Here is a 17,237-nt window from a genome sequence, read left to right as displayed (position 1 = left end):
GTCGAAGGGGTTCCTCAGATGGCTTCCTAGAAGAGGACCGTGTTTTATGCATGAGGTGGAGAAAGGGGCAGGAGAGAATGTTTTCTCCCTCGCTTTTGACATGAGAACTGGCAGATGCTCAACAGCGGTGATTGGCAGTCGATTCAGGACAGAGAAAGGGAAGTCCTTCTTCACTCCATGCAAAACAAGCTTACAGAGTTCACCGCTAGGAGATCCGCAAAGGCCACTCATTTAGTTGGCACTTGAAAGAGGATTAGTCAGATCCCTGGAGTGAAGCGACATCAGTTGGTATGAGCCACCATGGCTAAATGGATCCTTCATGTTCAGAGGTAGCATACCTTCAGATACCAGCGCTGAAGGGGATAACAATGGGGGGGGGGATTTTGGCTTCCAAGTCCCTTGTAGGCCTTCCAGTGGTTGACCACTGTGTGATGCAAATTGCTGGACTATGGGTCTGATCCAGCAACGGTGTAAGGCATCATCCTATATAATATTGTGATGTGGTTTTAATTGTCAGCCACCTCGAGCCAGACTCTGAAGAGGGGGCATAGGAAAATCCTAAATAAAGAAATAAATCTATTCAACACAGAGAGAAGTTTAACTCTATGCTCGATGAACATTGAAATTTTCTCGCCAGGTTTTAGAAGAAGACGACGACGAGTTGGTTTTTATATGCTGACTTTTTCTACCACTTAAGGGAGACTCAAACCGGCTTACACTCACCTTCCCTTCCCCTTCCCACAACAGACACCCTGTGAGGTAGGTGGGGCTGAGAGAGCTCTAAGAGAGCTGTGACTAGCTCAAGGTCACCCAGCTGGCTTCATGTGTAGGAGTGGGGAATCAAACCCGGTTCTCCGGATCTGAGTCCACTGCTCCAAACCACTGCTCTTAACCACTACACCACGCTGGCTCCACCGTCAGGGGAATGGAATCGTATATGTAACCCTTGTCCACGAAAGTTAGGTCTGTTGATGACTCCTAACCATGACAGTGAAAAAGAAAGGGAACCTCCGTGTTCTGGGTCAGTATACCTTGGAAAGCTAGGTATAAAGAGAAGGGGAAAGCTGCCATCTTTAGGATCTGCTTGTCGGTACTTAGAGGGATCTTTGTCCTGATCCGTCGTAGCCGCTGTTACGGTCTTCTGGCTCTGAATAGTGAAAAAGTAAAAAGGACAGAAAAAAGGAGGGGGGAAACCTCTGATAGGAGATCGGGGTGGGGGGAGGGAGCACACAGCACCAGAGGTAGCAAAGCATTAACTAACAACAAGTGGATCAAGAAGAAGAGTTGGCTTTTATAAGCCGACTTTCTCTACCACTTAAGGGAGACTCACACCGGCTTACAATCACCTTCCCTTCCCCTCCCCACAACAGACACCCTGTGAGGTAGGTGGGGCTGAGAGAGCTCTAAGAGAGCTGTGACTTGCCCGAGGTCACCCAGCTGGCTTTGTGTGTAGGAGCGGGGAAACAAATCCAGTTCACCAGATTAGCCCCCGCCGCTCATGGGGAGGAGCGGGGAATCAAACCCGGTTCTCCAGATCAGACTCCGCTGCTCCAAACCACCACTCTTAACCACTACACCACACTGGCTCAAGGGTCTTTGGGGTGCGGGGGAGCTGAAGAAACCATCAACAAGGAAGCATCTTGTCCTGGAAATTGGCATTTAGGTCACGGTTGGTTTTTAGAGCATCCCGTGCGAACACACATACAACCAAACTAACTTTCCCCATAGTGACCATCCGAGGACCAGTTTTGAGTCTGGAAAGGGCTGAAGTTCAGCATCCATCTCGGACATGATCACCGCAGGCACGGTCGGGCCAGGGTGCCATCTGCAGTCCCGGCATGCTGCCTAGGAGTGAACAACATAGCTACATTCACAGCCACATCCTTGCGATGATGGGCATTTGCGTCTGCTCTTGGCCGAGCGTCCCCAGGGCCGGGGCAAGTTCATGCAGGAGCCCTAGAGGGTGGTGGTCCCTATTAGCAACTGGTCAGTCAGGCTTTGCTGGCAGCAGGCTACAGCACCATGGATAGCTCCAAGGGGGATGAATGGTTCCAGTGGCTCCTGGAGACAGAGGTCATTTACGCATGGGAGTTTTACCTGAGGTTCCTTGCCAGCTGGACCCATGCTTTCCTGTTGGGAATCTCTGCACCAGCAGTCTCCAAGCTCTAATCGAGTCCCCGCCCCTTGAAATGCCGCTTTGCAATTGGCTTACTTGTAGTGCTTACTGTGAGAGAAAATTCCCCTCCCAACCCAACTGCCACAGAAAAAAGCATTTTAAGGACAGCAACTCGAGAGCACTCTTCGCCTTTTAACTCAAAAGTCCAGCCCAGTCTCGCCATCCCAGGACCAGCTGCACTGGCTCACCTGTTTTCATGTGCTCTAGATCTGCTAGAATGGTACTGGAATCGACAGGCCCTCTGCCTCAGTTGCCCAGCTGTGCATGAAAGTGTTTGTGGACCACGTAAGATTAAGGTATCAGTGTTGGAATATGGAAGCTAACTCGTAAAGTACCTGAGTCTCCCTGAGCCCGTCCTCAAGTGAGTGAACAAAGTCAACCGTGAATAAAACCATGAGATGTTACAAAAGCAAGGAGCTTGTGTTCAAATGGAGATGTGAGACCAACATATTGGTAGTGGTTGCATCAATAAATACATGTTAAGGGGCTCCTCCTGTGGGTCGTGTACTTAGAATCACAGAATCACAAAGTTGGAAGGGGCCATACAGGTCATCTCTAGGCCAGGGAAAAGAGGAAGACCCAACAAGAGATGGATGGACTCAATAAAGGAAGCCACAGCCTTCAATTTGCAAGATCTGAGCAAGGCTGTCAAAGATAGGACATTTTGGAGGACTTTCATTCATAGGGTTGCCATGAGTCGGAAGCGACTTGACGGCACTTAACACACACACACACAGTCCAACCCGCTGCTCAATGCAGGATCAGCCTAGAGCAGGGTGTCAAACTCAATTGTTAACAAAGGCTGGATATGAGATAAATGTCACTTAGTTGGGCCGGGCCATGCTTCGCTAGCTCAGATTGAGAGGGGGTGGGTGAAGATGAAGCTGGTTTTTATATGCTGACTTTTTCTACCACTTAAGGGAGACTCAAACCTGCTTACAACCACCTTCCCTCCCCCTCCTCACAACAGACACCCTGTGGGGTAGGTGGGTCTGAGAGAGCTCTTAATAGAACTGTAACTTGCCCAAGGTCACCCAGCTGGCTTCGTGTGTAGGAGTGGGGAAACAAATCCAGTTCACCAGATTAGCCTCCGCCGCTCATGTGGAGGAGTAGGGAATCAAGCGTGATCAGTATTCAAAAGGGGGCTTTGACCAGTCCAAAGACTGAGACCCAGTGCTTGTCGTAAAACAATGCCCGGGTGTGCTCATCTGCCATCACATTGTCACAAGAACCTTTACAACACGCACAGTGGAGAACCCTTCTTTTTAAATTGGTGTTCAGTCCAACCATGATCTATACAGCAGAAGATTTCGGGGACGACATGAGCCAAAGAGGATGAACGTAAGGTCCCATATGAGAACCCAACAGCACAAGTTTGCTTTGGGTTGGACGGCCAGTTAACTAAACCCATTTCCTTGTTAGAAGGTGTCAAACAAGGCTGCTTGTTAGCCCCTCTACTTTTTAATCTCCATCTGAATGACATGATCCCCTACTTACAAAAATTATCACTTCACTCACCTATATTGGCAGGACATGGTGTAAATTTTGTTTTTATCTTAAGTATATTGCGCTCAAGATCTCTGCTGAATGAGCTTGAAATGAAAGGAAAGGTTCCATGTGCATGGTTCATGTTTACACCCCCACACACAAATCTTACACTCCCCCTTTCCTTATCAGTGTCCTTTCAAACGCACCCCCTTTCCAATGTGCTAAGAATCCTCTTTGAGAAGACCTGAAAAACAACTCTGAATCAGATAAATGTTTGGTCTTGCACAGCCTGAAGTTAAAAACCCTTCTCTGGAATGCATTCTGGGATGGGGGCTGTATGCAGCCAGGGTCCTAGGACAAACCGGTGTGCATTGCAAAGCCCCTGGGACCCTTGGGGGAGAATTTCCAGCCTCCCACATTCTCAGTTTGTGTCATTTACTGTTAACCCTACTCTTTGAGCCCCCGTTCTTCATTCACAGAGCTCTTTTAAATTTCTTTCTTCAGAAAGAGAGGGAGAGAGAGCCCTAGATCATTGTAGCGCTTTTAAAATACCAGCTGTCAAACACCAAGCGTCTGGAATAAATCTAAGCTGCAGAGTACTTATGCCCTTTGTTGGAGAAACAGCTTCGATGCAGTAGCATTTCTGGGCCAGAGAAGAAGAAATAGTAGAGTTGGTTTTTATATGCCCACTTTCTCTGGCACTTAAGGAAGAATCAAACCAGCCTATGATCCCCTTCCTTTCCCCTCCCCACAACAGACACCCTGTGAGGTAGGTGGGGCTCAGAGAGCTCTAAGAGAATTGTGACTAGCCCAAGATCACCCAGCTGGCTTCATGCGCAGGAGTGGGGAAACCAAGCCGGTTCACCAGATTAGAGTCCACCACTCATGTGGAGGAGTGGGGAATCAAACCCAGTTCTCCAGATCAGACTCCACCACTCCAAACCACCATTCTTAACCACTACATCATGCTAGTGAAGGTGAAATTAGAAACAACCCATGGCACATTTGATCCATTGCTGCTGAGGTGTAGGATAGAATTCAGTTTCAGATGTATTTTCTGGAAACTGTAGCTTTGCATGGAGGAGCTTCTGAGCTCGGTCCCTGGCATCTCCTCTTCAGGGATCTCAGGACTGGAGGCATGAGTTGGGGAAGACCTTTCTCGGTCTGACACCCCGAACAGCTGCTGCCAGCCAAATCAGACAATATTTAGCTAGGGGGAACCAATGCTCTGACTTGATAGAGCATGTCTGCATGCTCTTCACCTGATCCACACAATATCCCATGTTTGCCATGGGAGATTTGAGACGTCTTTAGTTTGTAATTTGGGAGCATAAGAAACAGAACAAGGGTCCAGAATTCTGTTTTCTTCAGTGCCCAACTCAATACCTCTGGAACGTCCACAAGCAGGGCATGGCAGCAAAGCTATACTAAAACTGGACATGGAGGATCCATTTAGCCATCATGTCTCCTTTCTTTAAAACAAATTGTCCAAATCCAAACCATGGGATCAGAAGCCATTGGAAGGCTACAGCCATGCTGGGTGCTCTGGAGAGCCAGTGTGGTGTAGAGGTTAGGAGCAGTGGACTCTAATCTATTGAACTGGGTTTGTTTCCCCACTCCTCCATATGAAGCCTGCTGGGTGACCTTGGGCTAGTCACAGTTCTCTCAGAACTCTCTCAGCTCCACCTACCTCACAAGGTGTCTGTTGTGGGGAGGGGAAGGGAAGGAGATTGTAAGCTGGTTTGAGACTCCTTAAAGATAGAGAAAATTGGTATAAAAACCAACTCCTCCTCCTTCCACTTCTTTGCCATTCTGGTTGCATACTAGTCATGCTGCATACCTATTCTCTCTAGTATCAGAGGAGCATGCCTATTATTTTTGGGTGCGGTGGAACACAGGCAGGATGGTGCTGCTGCAGTCGTCTTGTTTGTGGGCTTCTTAGAGGCACCTAGTTGGCAACTGTGTGAACAGACTGCTGGACTTGATGGGCCTTGGTCTAATCCAGTAGGGCTTTTCTTATGTTCTTATGGTTTGGTGTTTGTTTGTTTGTTTGTTTGTTTGCCACAATTATTGTAATAAATTCATAGCCTTGCAATGCTCTGTATAATTCCTTTGATCCTGGGAGGGAGGGAGGGAGGCAGGCAGGGAGGAAGGAAGGAAGGAAGGAAGATAGGAAGGGAGGAAGGAAGGAAGGAAAGAATAAGGGAAGGAAGGAAGGAAGGAAGGAAGGAAGGAAGGAAGGAAGGAAGGAAGGAAGGAAGGAAGGAAGGAAGAAAGGAAGGAAGGAAAAGATGCGATTTGGAAGAAACAATTTCTGTTTTCCTTTGGCACTACCAGGGTAATGTGATATCTCCTGACCAAAAAAACGGAAAGAACGAAATTGCCCAAAAGAACAATGGTGGTTTGCCGAACTGCAGGCCTTCTCCGGCTCCGGATGGTGGATGCTTTGGCTGCCCGTTTAAGGAGTCCGTAAATCTCCAACGTGTTACGATATAGGCTCCTTGTCACGGGGCCGTTCACTTTTGTGCTTCAAGCAAAACAATGACTGCAAATTCCTTCCGAATGTCATAATACATTCCGCATGTCAACAATCCTAAACATGTACCCAAGATCAACATCAGGTCCCAGGGAATGCGGGGCACATGATCTAGCAATGTTGCTGAAACTAAGCAGGGCCGAATTCGGTCAGCAGCTTGTAGCCAACTGACATTCCCAAGACTACAGGACACAAACATTCTTCAGGGCGGGGGACCGACGGCGATTTTTGCCGATTCCTCTCTCCCGCTGCGGACCCCCACTATGCAGTTCATGAGGATCTGCTGACCCCCCAAAAAATAAAATATCAGGAAGGGACTTAGCAGGCTGTGATGGGAGGAGAGAATCTGTGGAAATTCAAAGCTTGTGCCCATAAATCTTTGGAATTGTGCGGCCGGATCAAACCCAGTGCTTTGAATTCTTGGGAATTCCATGTATATCACCAGCATGGTGTAGTGGTTAAGAGCGGTGGTTTGGAGTGGTGGAGTCTGATCTAGAGAACTGGGTTTGATTCCCCACTCCTCCACATGAGCAGCAGAGGCTAATCTGGTGAACTGGGTTGGTTTCCCCACTCCTACACATGAAGCCAGCTGGGGGACCTTGGGCTAGTCACACTCTCTCAGCCCCACCCACCTCACAAGGTATCTTTTGTGGGGAGGGGAAGGGAAGGTGATTGTCAGCCGGTTTGATTCTTCCTTAAGTGGTAGAGAAAGTTGGCATATAAAAACCAGCTTTTCTTCTTCTGCTTCTTCTTGAGTTCCACAACAGAAGAAATGCAGGATATAAAAGGTAACAATACATAAAACCAAGCACTTATAAAGAGAGTGTGGCTCTCCACATCCAAAAGCCCGAGCAAGGTCACAACGTCTCCTTAGGGTTGCCAACCTCCAGATGGTGGCTGGAGATCTCCTGCTATTACGACTGATCTCTTGTCGATAGAGACCAATTCCTCTGCAGAAAACGGCCGCTTTGGCAATTGGACTGTATGGCATTGAAATCCCTCCCCTCCCCAAACCCTGCCCTCCTCAGGCTCCACCCCAAAAGCCTTCCAGTGGTGGCAAAGAGGGACCTGGAAACCCCACGTCTCCTCCTGGCATCCGGTGTCAGGGAGACCCATATGAACTGGTTCACTGTCAGTACCCATTTCACAGGCTTGGGTACTGAGGCCAAAAAGCAGAGAGCGGCCAACCCAAGGCAAAACCTCCCATGCATAAACAATCACCTCCCCTTCCTCTCCCCAGGGCAGACACCTTGTGAGGTAGGTGGGGCTGAGAGAGTTCTGAGAGAACCGTGACTAGCCCAAGGTCACCCAGCAGGCTTCATGTGGAGGAGTGGGGAATCGAACCCAGTTCTCCAGATTAGAGTCTGCCTTTCATCGCCTTCCTCGAGAAAGTGGACTTCCGGGATCCTGAACCAAATCAAAGCATGGCTCTCATTCGACCCTCTCTCTCTCTCATCCAATTTTTCACACACATCTCTCTCCTCCTCTTCCTCCTGTGCCTTCGGCAAGGGTCAGAGGGCGGGCAGAAACTCGGGGAGGGTTTGGCAGACTTCTTTGGCTGACATAAGGTTGCGCAGGAGAGGTGAGAGGAAGGGGGTCGGGTTCAGAGCAAGGTTAGCCAAATATCAGATAAATTAAGCCGGAGAAAGAGACAGCTCAGCTTGCACTGAACTTTTCACCCAGGCCGGATAACCTGTTTCTTTTCCCAGCGCCGCACAGGTGGAGGGCATTTCCCGGGGATGCCCGATTCCGTCCCCTCTCCCCTTCCGCCTCCCCCTGCCGGCACCAGCCCTGCCCAAGACGACTGGAAATCAAACCAGAGCCCTAAATGGGGAGGGCGAGGAGTCGTAGGAGATAAGATTATATCCCCCAACATGTCATGGATATGAGAATCTCCCAGATCAGATTGTTGGTCCCTTGAGCTCAGTACCGGGAACCGAGCCTGGAGAAGGAGAAGAAGGAGGAGAAGGAGTATCAGCATACCCTGAAGTGGGGTAGCTGCCGGGGCCGATGGCTTCTGCCAGGGCCCGCTGCTGCTGGCTCCCTACGCATGCATCTCTGATGCCTGCACGCACACCCTTCCACTGCTGGTTTGCGAGTGCTTTCTCACTTGTGCTCCTCGCTGCATTCGCTGCCTGGCACCGCTGGGGTAGGGCATGTGGGTGGTGCACACAACATCAGCATTCCTGGTGGCAGCGGAAGGGGCATTCCTGGCAGCACCCACCACCTAGAGTCATTCGGGAAAAGGGCATGCAGGCAGCGTGGGCCGCTCTGATGGGAAGTGGCTCTCTGGGGTCTCTAGCTGAGAAAGGTCGTTCCTTGCATGAGAGACCCTTTTACACACACACACACACAGAGAGAGAGAGAGAGAGAGAGAGAGAGAGAGAGAGAGAGAGAGAGAGAGAGCGCCTGTGCTCTAGTATTGCTATAAAGCCTGTTCCCCAAAACTGATGAAAAGACAACCGTGCTTATTTCACCAGGCTGTGAAATTCTGGCAGGCTTTGCTAAATGAAGCACCATGGTGGACATGGTGGACTGCAGAAGATCGGTTTGGCATCTTGGCCATCTTCTGGGCATGGAGTAGGGGTCACTGGGTGTGTGTGTGTGGGGGGGAGGTAGTTGTGAATTTCCTGCCTTGTGCAGGGGGTTGGACTAGATGACCCTGGTGGTCCCTTCCAACTCTATGATTCAATGATTCTATGGTAGAGGTCTATAAAATTATGATAGAGGTCTATAACATTATGCATGGTTTGGAGAGAGGGGACAGGGAGAAGTTTTTCTCCCTCTCCCATAATACTAGAACTCGGGGTCATCTGCTGAAGCTGGAGGGTGAGAGATTAAAAACAGATAACAGGAAGTATTTTTTCACACAACGCATAGTTAAATTGTGGAACTCCCTGCCCCAGGATGTGGTGGCTGCCAACTTGGAAGGCTTTAAGAGGGGAGTGGACATGTTCATGGAGAAGAGGGCTATCCATGGCTACTAGTCAAAATGAATACTAGTCATGATACATACCTATTCTCTCCAGGATCAGAGGAGCATGCCTATGCTATTAGGTGCTGTGGAACACAGGCGGGACGGTGCTGCTGCAGTCGTCTTGTTTGTGGGCTTCCTAGAGGCACCTGGTTGGCCCGTGTGTGAACAGACTGCTGGACTAGATGGGCCTTGGTCTGATCCAGCCGGGATTTTCTTATGTTCTTACGGTTTGGTTTTGAATCCTCAACCCAGTGTCAGCAGAAATCAGCACCTGTATTTTATCCAAGTTTGTGGTGATCCATAAATCCCTCCAGGTCATATCTCCCATCTCTCCTGTCACAGATGAAGATAGGGACATGGTTGTAAGCTCTGCACATCTTCCCCAGCCTGAAGCACCTTGCCATTAGAAAGCCCTCCTTGAGGCTTGCCTGACACCCATCTGGAGAGGTCCTTCCCCTCCCCAAACCCTGCCCTCCCCAGGCCCCACCCACAGTCTCCAGGAATTTCCCAACCCACAGCTGGCAACCCTACCGCTCACCTTGCTCTGCCAGCAGACCAAGGCTTGCTCCGGGATTTTGGGGGTGGAGCCTGAGAAGGGTGTGGTTTGGGGAGGGGAAGGACTTAAATGGGGTAGAATGGCAGAGTCCACATTCCAAAGCATTAGTTTTATCCAGGGGAACTGGTCTCAGCCGTCTGGAGATCACTTGTAATCCCTGGAGATCTCCAGCCACCACCTGGAGGTTGGGATCCCAACCAAGGCTCACCCAACCAGTGCACTGCACGGGGATTCCCTGATGTCTAAGCAGTTAAACCCCCTCTCCCAAATATTAAATTTATCCCCCCCCCCACTGTGCATTGCCACTGGCGGTAGCTGTGGGGGGTGGGAGGATAGGCTTCTCTTTGCTAAATTATATACATCCCTTCTGTTTACTATGGTTCACTCTCTTACCACTCCCCAGACTGAAGAGGAGAAGACCGAGAGGGGACATGATAACCATCTTCAAGCACTTGAAGGGCTGTCATATAGAGGAGGGTGCCGAGTTGTTTTCTGTGGCCCCAGAAGGTCGGACCAGAACCAAGGGGTTGAAATTAAATCCAAAGAGTTCCCGACTAGACATTAGGAAGAACTTTCTAACCATTAGAGCGGTTCCTCGGTGGACCAGGCTTCCTCGGGAGGTGGTAAGCTCTCCTTCCCTGGAGGTTTGTAAACTGGCTAGATGGCCATCTGTCAGCAACGCTGATTCTGTGACCTTAGGCAGATCATGAGAGGGGGGGGGCATCTTGGCCATCTTCTGGGCACGGAGTAGGGGTCACTGGGTGCGTGTGGGGGAGGTAGTTGTGAATTTCCTGCATTGTGCAGGGGGTTGGACTAGATGACCCTGGCGGTCCCTTCCAACTGTATGATTCTATGAGTATAAATATACATTTTAAAAACTGAACTTCCAGAGCAGCGGTTGCCAACCCTTTTTCACTTGTGTACCCCTCGGCAGCCCATTTCCGTCAAATGCACCCCTCCTAGTACCAAAATGTTTGCAATTAATACAGTTGCTGTTATTTCAAATGCCCTTTCCAGCCGTTATTCAATTTTTTTTTCCCCTCGCGTACCCCTCAAAGTCCTGGTTTGTACCCCTGGGGGTACGTGTACCCCAGGCTGGGAACCACCGTCCTAGAGGACGCCACGAATGGCCAGCGTGGCATCCAGAGCAGAGAGGGATCAGAGAAACCATTGTGTTGTGCTGACAGCAAGAAACTGTTAGAACACGCTTCAGCTGCCAGCTCCCCTCAGCCACTCAATCCATCACGGAGGGTTTTGCCGGGTCACCGGCCGGTGAAATGCAGCCTGGTGGCTATTTTCGGCTTACGTGCACTGTGAGATAAACGGGCATGAACTGGCCCCCCGGCAGGGGGGGCGACCCCTTGTACCCTCATTAAAGTGTCACTCAAAAAGAGTAATGGCCCAGGCCGGAGGGAGCGGGTGCCTGCTCTGGGGCAGAGCAGAGGAGGCGGCTTGGCTTCTGAGCCAGGCGCCCGTCTGCGAAGGCCCAGGGCGTTTTCACACAGGGTGCCGAAAGGGGTTCTGTTTTGGGGCTCTTTCCACTAGGCATGCCAGCCTCCACCAGGTGGGACCTGGAGGCCCACTCCTCTCCAGACTACATAGATCAGTTCCCCTGGAGAAAAGGGATGCTTTGGAGGGGGGGACTCTGTGGCGTTGGACCATAGAAACATAGAGTGGGAAGGGACCAGCAGGGTCATCTAGTCCAACCCCCTGCACAATGCGGGAAATTCACAACTACCTCCTCCCCCCACACCCCCAGTGACCTCCTACTCCATGCCCAGAAGATGGCCAAGATGCCCTCCCTCTCATCATGTGCTTAAGGTCATAGAATCAGCATTGCTGACAGATGGCCATCTAGCCTCTGCTTAAAAACCTCCAGGGAAGGAGCGCTCACCACCTCCCGAGGAAGCCTGTCCCACTGAGGAACCGCTCTGTTAGAAAATTCTTCCTAATGTCTAGATGGAAACTCTACTGATTTAATTTTAATCCATTGGTTCTGGTCCAACCTTCTGGGGCAACAGAAAACAACTCGGCACCCTCCTCTATATGGCAGCCCTTCGAGTACTTGAAGATGGTTATCATGTCCCCTCTCGGTCTTCTCCTCTTCAGGCTAAACATACCATGCTGAGGTCCAGCTTCCAAGTGGGACCTGGGGATCCCCTGGAGTTATAGCTCATCTTCAGACTACAGAGGTCAGTTCCCCTGGAGATAATGGATGCTTTGGAGGGGGGGGGGCTATATGGCATTGAACACATGAATAGGCCTTCTACTGAACCAGACCCTTGGTCCATCAGTCAGTATTGTCTACTCAGACCGGCAGCAGCTCTCCAAGGTCTCAGGCAGGGGACTTTCACATCACCTACCTGCCTAGTCCCTTTAATTGGAGATGCCGGGGATCGAACCTGAGACCTTCTCCCCTCCCCAAACCCCACCCTCCCCAGGCCAAGCAGATGCTCTACCTCTGAGCCACAGACCTTCCCCATGCTGGGGTCTCTCCCTTCTTGGGATGCCAGCCTCCTGGTGGGACCTGGGGACCCCTTGGAGTTACAGCTCATCCCCAGACTACACAGATCAGTTCCCCTGGAGAAAAGGGATGCTTTGAGGGGGGTACACACACACACTATGGCACTGTACCATGCTGAGGTCTCTCCCTTGTAGGGATGCCAACCTCCAGGTGGGACCTCGGGATCCCCTGGACTTACTGCTCATCTCCAGGTTACAAAGATTTGTCCCCCTGGAGAAAATGGATGCTTTGGAGGGGGGATTCTATGGCGTTGTACCCCACTGATGTCCCTGTCCTCCCCAGGCTCCATCCCCAAATCTCCAGGAGTTTCCCAGTCTGGATATGGCAACCCTCATCTGATCTCAGAAGCGAAGCAGGGTCGGTACTTGGGAGGGAGACCTCCAAGGAAGACTGCAGAGGAAGGCACAGGAAAAGCACCCCTGCTTAATCACTTGCCTTGAAAGCCCCTGGCCGGGGTCGCCATAAGTCACCTGCGACTTGAAGGCACTTTTCCTTGAAGAAAAAGAGATGGTTTTCTCCACCACTTAAGGAAGAATCAAACCGGCTTGCAATCACCTTCTCTTCCCTTCCCCACAAAAGGCACCCTGTGAGGTAGGTGGGGCTGAGAGAGCTGTGACTAGCCCAAGTTCACTCAGTTGGCTTCATGTGGAGGAGTGGGGAAACCAGTCCAGTTCACCGGATTAGCCTCTGCCGCTCATGTGGAGGAGTGGGGATCAAGCCCCGTTCTCCAGATCAGAGTCCACCTCTCCAAACCACCACTCTTAAACACACCACCATGCTGGCTCACCTACACACAAGTTAGTGGTCATCGTACTCAATCAATCAATCAATCAAAACCTTTAATGGCATGTAAGCTCATCGTTATCTTCTGGCAGAGAGTTCCACATGTTAATAGTGCTTTGTGTATTTTGTCTGCCCATCGTCGGGTACCCTCACATTTTAGCAATATGGGAAGAGGAAAAGAGTTATCTTCATCCACTTTCTTCACACTAAGTGTAACCGCATACACTCGTCTGCCTCCCCCCGATTTTTTAAAAAAATTGTAAGACTTCAAACTTTTAAACCTTGTCCTCTAACTGCTTGAATATTTGGGTTGCCCTTGTGTAGATTTTTCTCCACTCTCCACTATCCTTTGAGACCGGGAGACCAAAACTGTATCCAGTACAGAATTGAAGTTGCTTTTCACGTTCGGGCCCTTAATTCAAGATCAGTAGCCTTTCCCCTTCCTCTGCATCTTTAAATCTTTGAGGGCTCTAGAAAGAAAGGAAGAAAAAAGGCCAGAAACCACACATGCTGGGCTTTCTGGGGAGCAAGGGGAGGGGAAAGGGGAAGGTATTTTAAGCTACAGACGTTGGAATCCGAACACTGTGTTTATTCACTTAGCTATGGGGTAGAAGTGCCAATATCAACAGGAGATTCGCAGCACGCTCTCGTGCTAGAATTCTATATTTTGCAGAAAGCAAGAGGGTGGGGGGCTGGCCGATGCTGTTCTTTTAAGCCCTCCACCCCTTCCAGCCCTGTGCAAGAACATCGTAAGTAATCTTCCACTGTTCATCCCCAAAGAATCCGATTGCGTAGAGCGGGCTTCAAGAATTAGGAATATCATCGTCTCACTGGCTCAGACCAACGTCCATTCAACCCAGCATCCTGTTTCGAGCAGGCAGATGCCTGAAATTCTTTTTGCAGAACAGCTGGCTGACACACGTTTGGGGCCATTGGAAGGCACGCCTGGGGCTTGGGTGGCAGTGCCTTCGGAAGATGCTTGCCTGGGCCAAGTCAGCTGCCAGGCTCCCTGGTTGCTTGGCTCCTTTTTTCTATACCAGAAGTTTGCAGAACACAGGCAGCCCGTCCTGTTCTCTCCCCAAGCGGCCTTGCTGAGAAGGCAAGCAGCCCGGGGAATGAGGATAACTTACCATGACATGCAAGTGATCAAGTTTCGACAGAAGCACAACAAACCCGCTAGCTGGGGCAGAGGTAACTGGAGACTGTCTCAGTAACTCCAGGATCACACGTTTTATAAGGGTACAAAATTCAACATGAGTAAAAGAAACCATCTGATGGGAAGAAGAGCTGTATTTTACATGCCGACTTTCTCTACCTTTTTAAAAGGAGAATCAAACCGGCTTGCAATCTCCTTCTCTTCCTCTCCCCACGACAGAGACCTTGTGAGGTAGGTGAGGCTGAGAGAGTTCGGAGAGAACTGTGACTAGCCCAAGGCCACCCAGCTGGCTCCATGTGGAGGAGTGGGGAAACCAAGCTGGTTCTCCAGATTAGCATCTGCCACTCATGTGGAGGAGTGGGGAATCAAACCTGGTTCTCCAGATTAGAGTCCACCGCTCCAAAGCACCGCTCTTAACCACTACACCATGCTGTAGAGAAAGAACTTTCTCGCTGCTGGTAGGAGATGCAATCCTAATGAGCAAACTTGCCAGCAACACGGAAGACAAAACTAACTCGGCCCCCTTCCTGGTTTGGGCTTGGGTGGAAGAAGCTGCCAGCAGATTGTGCCTCTGTTTGCTCAAGAACCTAAAATGAAATTATTCCCTACATTTTATGTGAACAATTTTGGGTAACTTCTTGACACAGAAGCCTCCCAAGCTGGCCAGAGATGCTTAGGATGCACATTTAGGAGTAGACACCTATTTCCCCCACCATCTGTGTATTGTTTGCTGAAACTAGGATTCCACTGTGTAATTTTTGCATCATTTTATGTGATGTTAATACTTCTGCTTTGCTTCTGTTTTTAGATGTCTTGTTGGTTCTACAACCCTAATTCCTACTGCATTGTCATTGAATGTCCCATCCTATTGACTGTATTGACTCACTGACTTGTAATCCGCCCTGAGTCCGAGAGAAAAAGGGCAGACTATAAATAACATAAATAAATACAAATAAAAAAGGAAGACATAAAAGACATTTCTTTTGCTGATTCATACATTCTGGATTTTCTTTATTAACATCATATTTTCCTTTGCACCCTCACATGGATCAAACTTATAAATTTTGGGACCCAGACAATGTCCTCAGCAAGCAGCAACAAAGTGCAACGGGGCTGAGCGATTCAGCTAAAGCACTTGAGTAGGACTGCCAAAAAAACCCCATAACACAGAGAAAACATACAAAGATGTGTACGGGGGAAATGGCTGAGTCCAGAATCATCTGCATAATTCGAGCACTGGTCAATCCGAAACCCTCATGGAGGGGAGAGGCATTCGCGCATCTCATGTGCTCAACTCCGCACCGTTACGGTGAGACGATGCAGCTGTATGCACGAAAACGCCCCTTGGGTAGAACAGCCCTCGTGATATTTAAGAGGGAAGGCGCAGAAGCCTCACGTTGGAAGAGTTGTGTCGCACAAACAAACCCGACATGCTTCTGTGCTACATTCCCCTCCCACCGCACCAGAAGCAGACCTGTCTTCTCAGAGGAACCAGACAAGCATCTCCGTTGCGATCGATTAACCCAGAGGTTACGCCTGTTGAGGCAGATGGATGTTCCTGCTTATGCAGGGCACACTTTTGAGGGCTGAAAGGGTGGCTGAAATGCCGCGTTCTGCATGGGATGAGTTGCAAAACAACATCCCGTTGCAACCTGTTCAGGTATGCCTTAAGCCACAATAGTGACACCTACTTGAAACAGACCAGCGGTGTGACTTCCCTGGGATTGTAGCGTGGGGAGGGAGGGAAGCAGCAGCAAGTGAGCACGTGTAGAAATGCCTAGTCCCTTCCTACAACGTCGTCATCAAAAGAACATGAAGTCAGAGAAGCGGCAGTACCGTTAATTAAATTCTGTGATTTCAACAAACAGGTCTGTAATAAAGTCTGGGTTCATTTCCCAAGGGCAGTTGTCGCTTTTCTTAGATCCAGTCTTCTCTCCTGGTCTGAGAGCTGAGCTTGTTTTCTGCTTAAAGGCCCAATACTTCCACAACTCCACTTTTTTTTTTTTAAAAAAAGGGATTTATATTGCATCTTTCCTACAAAAAGTATCCCTGTTTAAAATTCAAAGTGATACTGTTGACTTTTTTTTTTCTCTTTCATAATCTCACAAAATTACTTAGCAGGGGAGGGGAGTTTTTCCATCGGATTCCCGCTTCCTGGTCCGTGCTGGCTTCACCAGCGTCAGAATGCTTTCGTGAAGTGAAGACTATTGTCCGTTTCACTATTTGGAGGGAGACCCTATCTGTGCGCTTCCAATACATTTGAGCAAAAGGCAGTAAAAAAAAAAAATCCATCGGGAAAACGGGAAGACAAGAAAGAGCCAGTCTTTAGCAGGGCACTAAAGTAGTGAACATTGAAAAAACAATAGGCCCTGCCCATTTTTACCTTTGCACATCACCTGCAAATGCCTGTAACCATACTGATCCTCTAAGGCATTTCGGCTGTCCTCCATTTACAGTCCTTTCTCATCTCTTTGGAAAATGTGCTGTTTGAAAGGCTCGCAAATCAGTGCAATAAGAGACTCAATAAAACCTTTCCTTTAATTTCTTTACACGAAATAGACCCTTATACACCCTAGCAACCTGCTGTGTAACTCTCTTATTTACACTAAACACAGTTGTACACACACACATATATATATATGTACATGTATAAGTATTTATACACACACAAACGGTAAGAAAATACAGGGCTTTTCCCTATAGCTAAACATTTTTCAAACGTGCCTTCACTCTCAATTTGCAGTGCCCCCTTGTTGCAGAGGGCTTTTGTTTCCACAGGCTTGGCTCTCAAGCCTCACAGAACACACTTTCTAACAACCGGCCCCTCTTGTGGCCTTCTACTGAGCAGAGGGGGAAACGTCCCCCCCCCCCGCCACCTTGGGGGATTCCGCGGGGGTCACGAGTCCAACTCCAGTTGTTCGTGATGCTCGATAGATCTTAGCATGAGCTGCTGTTCGTAGAAAAGGCTCTTTGCATAGTTGATTTCTTGAGACAGCTTCACCGCGAGGGCCTCAGACTTCACATGGACCTGCAGGGAAATA

At 49.5% G+C, this 17,237-nt stretch overlaps 1 protein-coding gene across 1 annotated transcript in view; it reads right to left on the bottom strand.

The window, feature by feature from the left end:
• Positions 1 to 17,082: 17,082 nt before the first annotated feature.
• Positions 17,083 to 17,237, bottom strand: part of VPS13D (vacuolar protein sorting 13 homolog D) — a 117,486-nt gene continuing 117,331 nt past the window's right edge. Inside the window, exon 70 of the mRNA XM_056864951.1 lies at positions 17,083 to 17,224. Coding sequence (XP_056720929.1) covers positions 17,093 to 17,224 — 132 coding nt within the window. The 3' untranslated portion in view covers positions 17,083 to 17,092. The remainder of the gene's footprint in view (positions 17,225 to 17,237) is intronic.

Source organism: Euleptes europaea, chromosome 19 (assembly GCF_029931775.1).
Source record: "Euleptes europaea isolate rEulEur1 chromosome 19, rEulEur1.hap1, whole genome shotgun sequence".
Taxonomy (NCBI): Eukaryota; Metazoa; Chordata; class Lepidosauria; order Squamata; family Sphaerodactylidae; genus Euleptes; species Euleptes europaea.
This window is presented reverse-complemented; position numbering and strand designations above follow the sequence as displayed.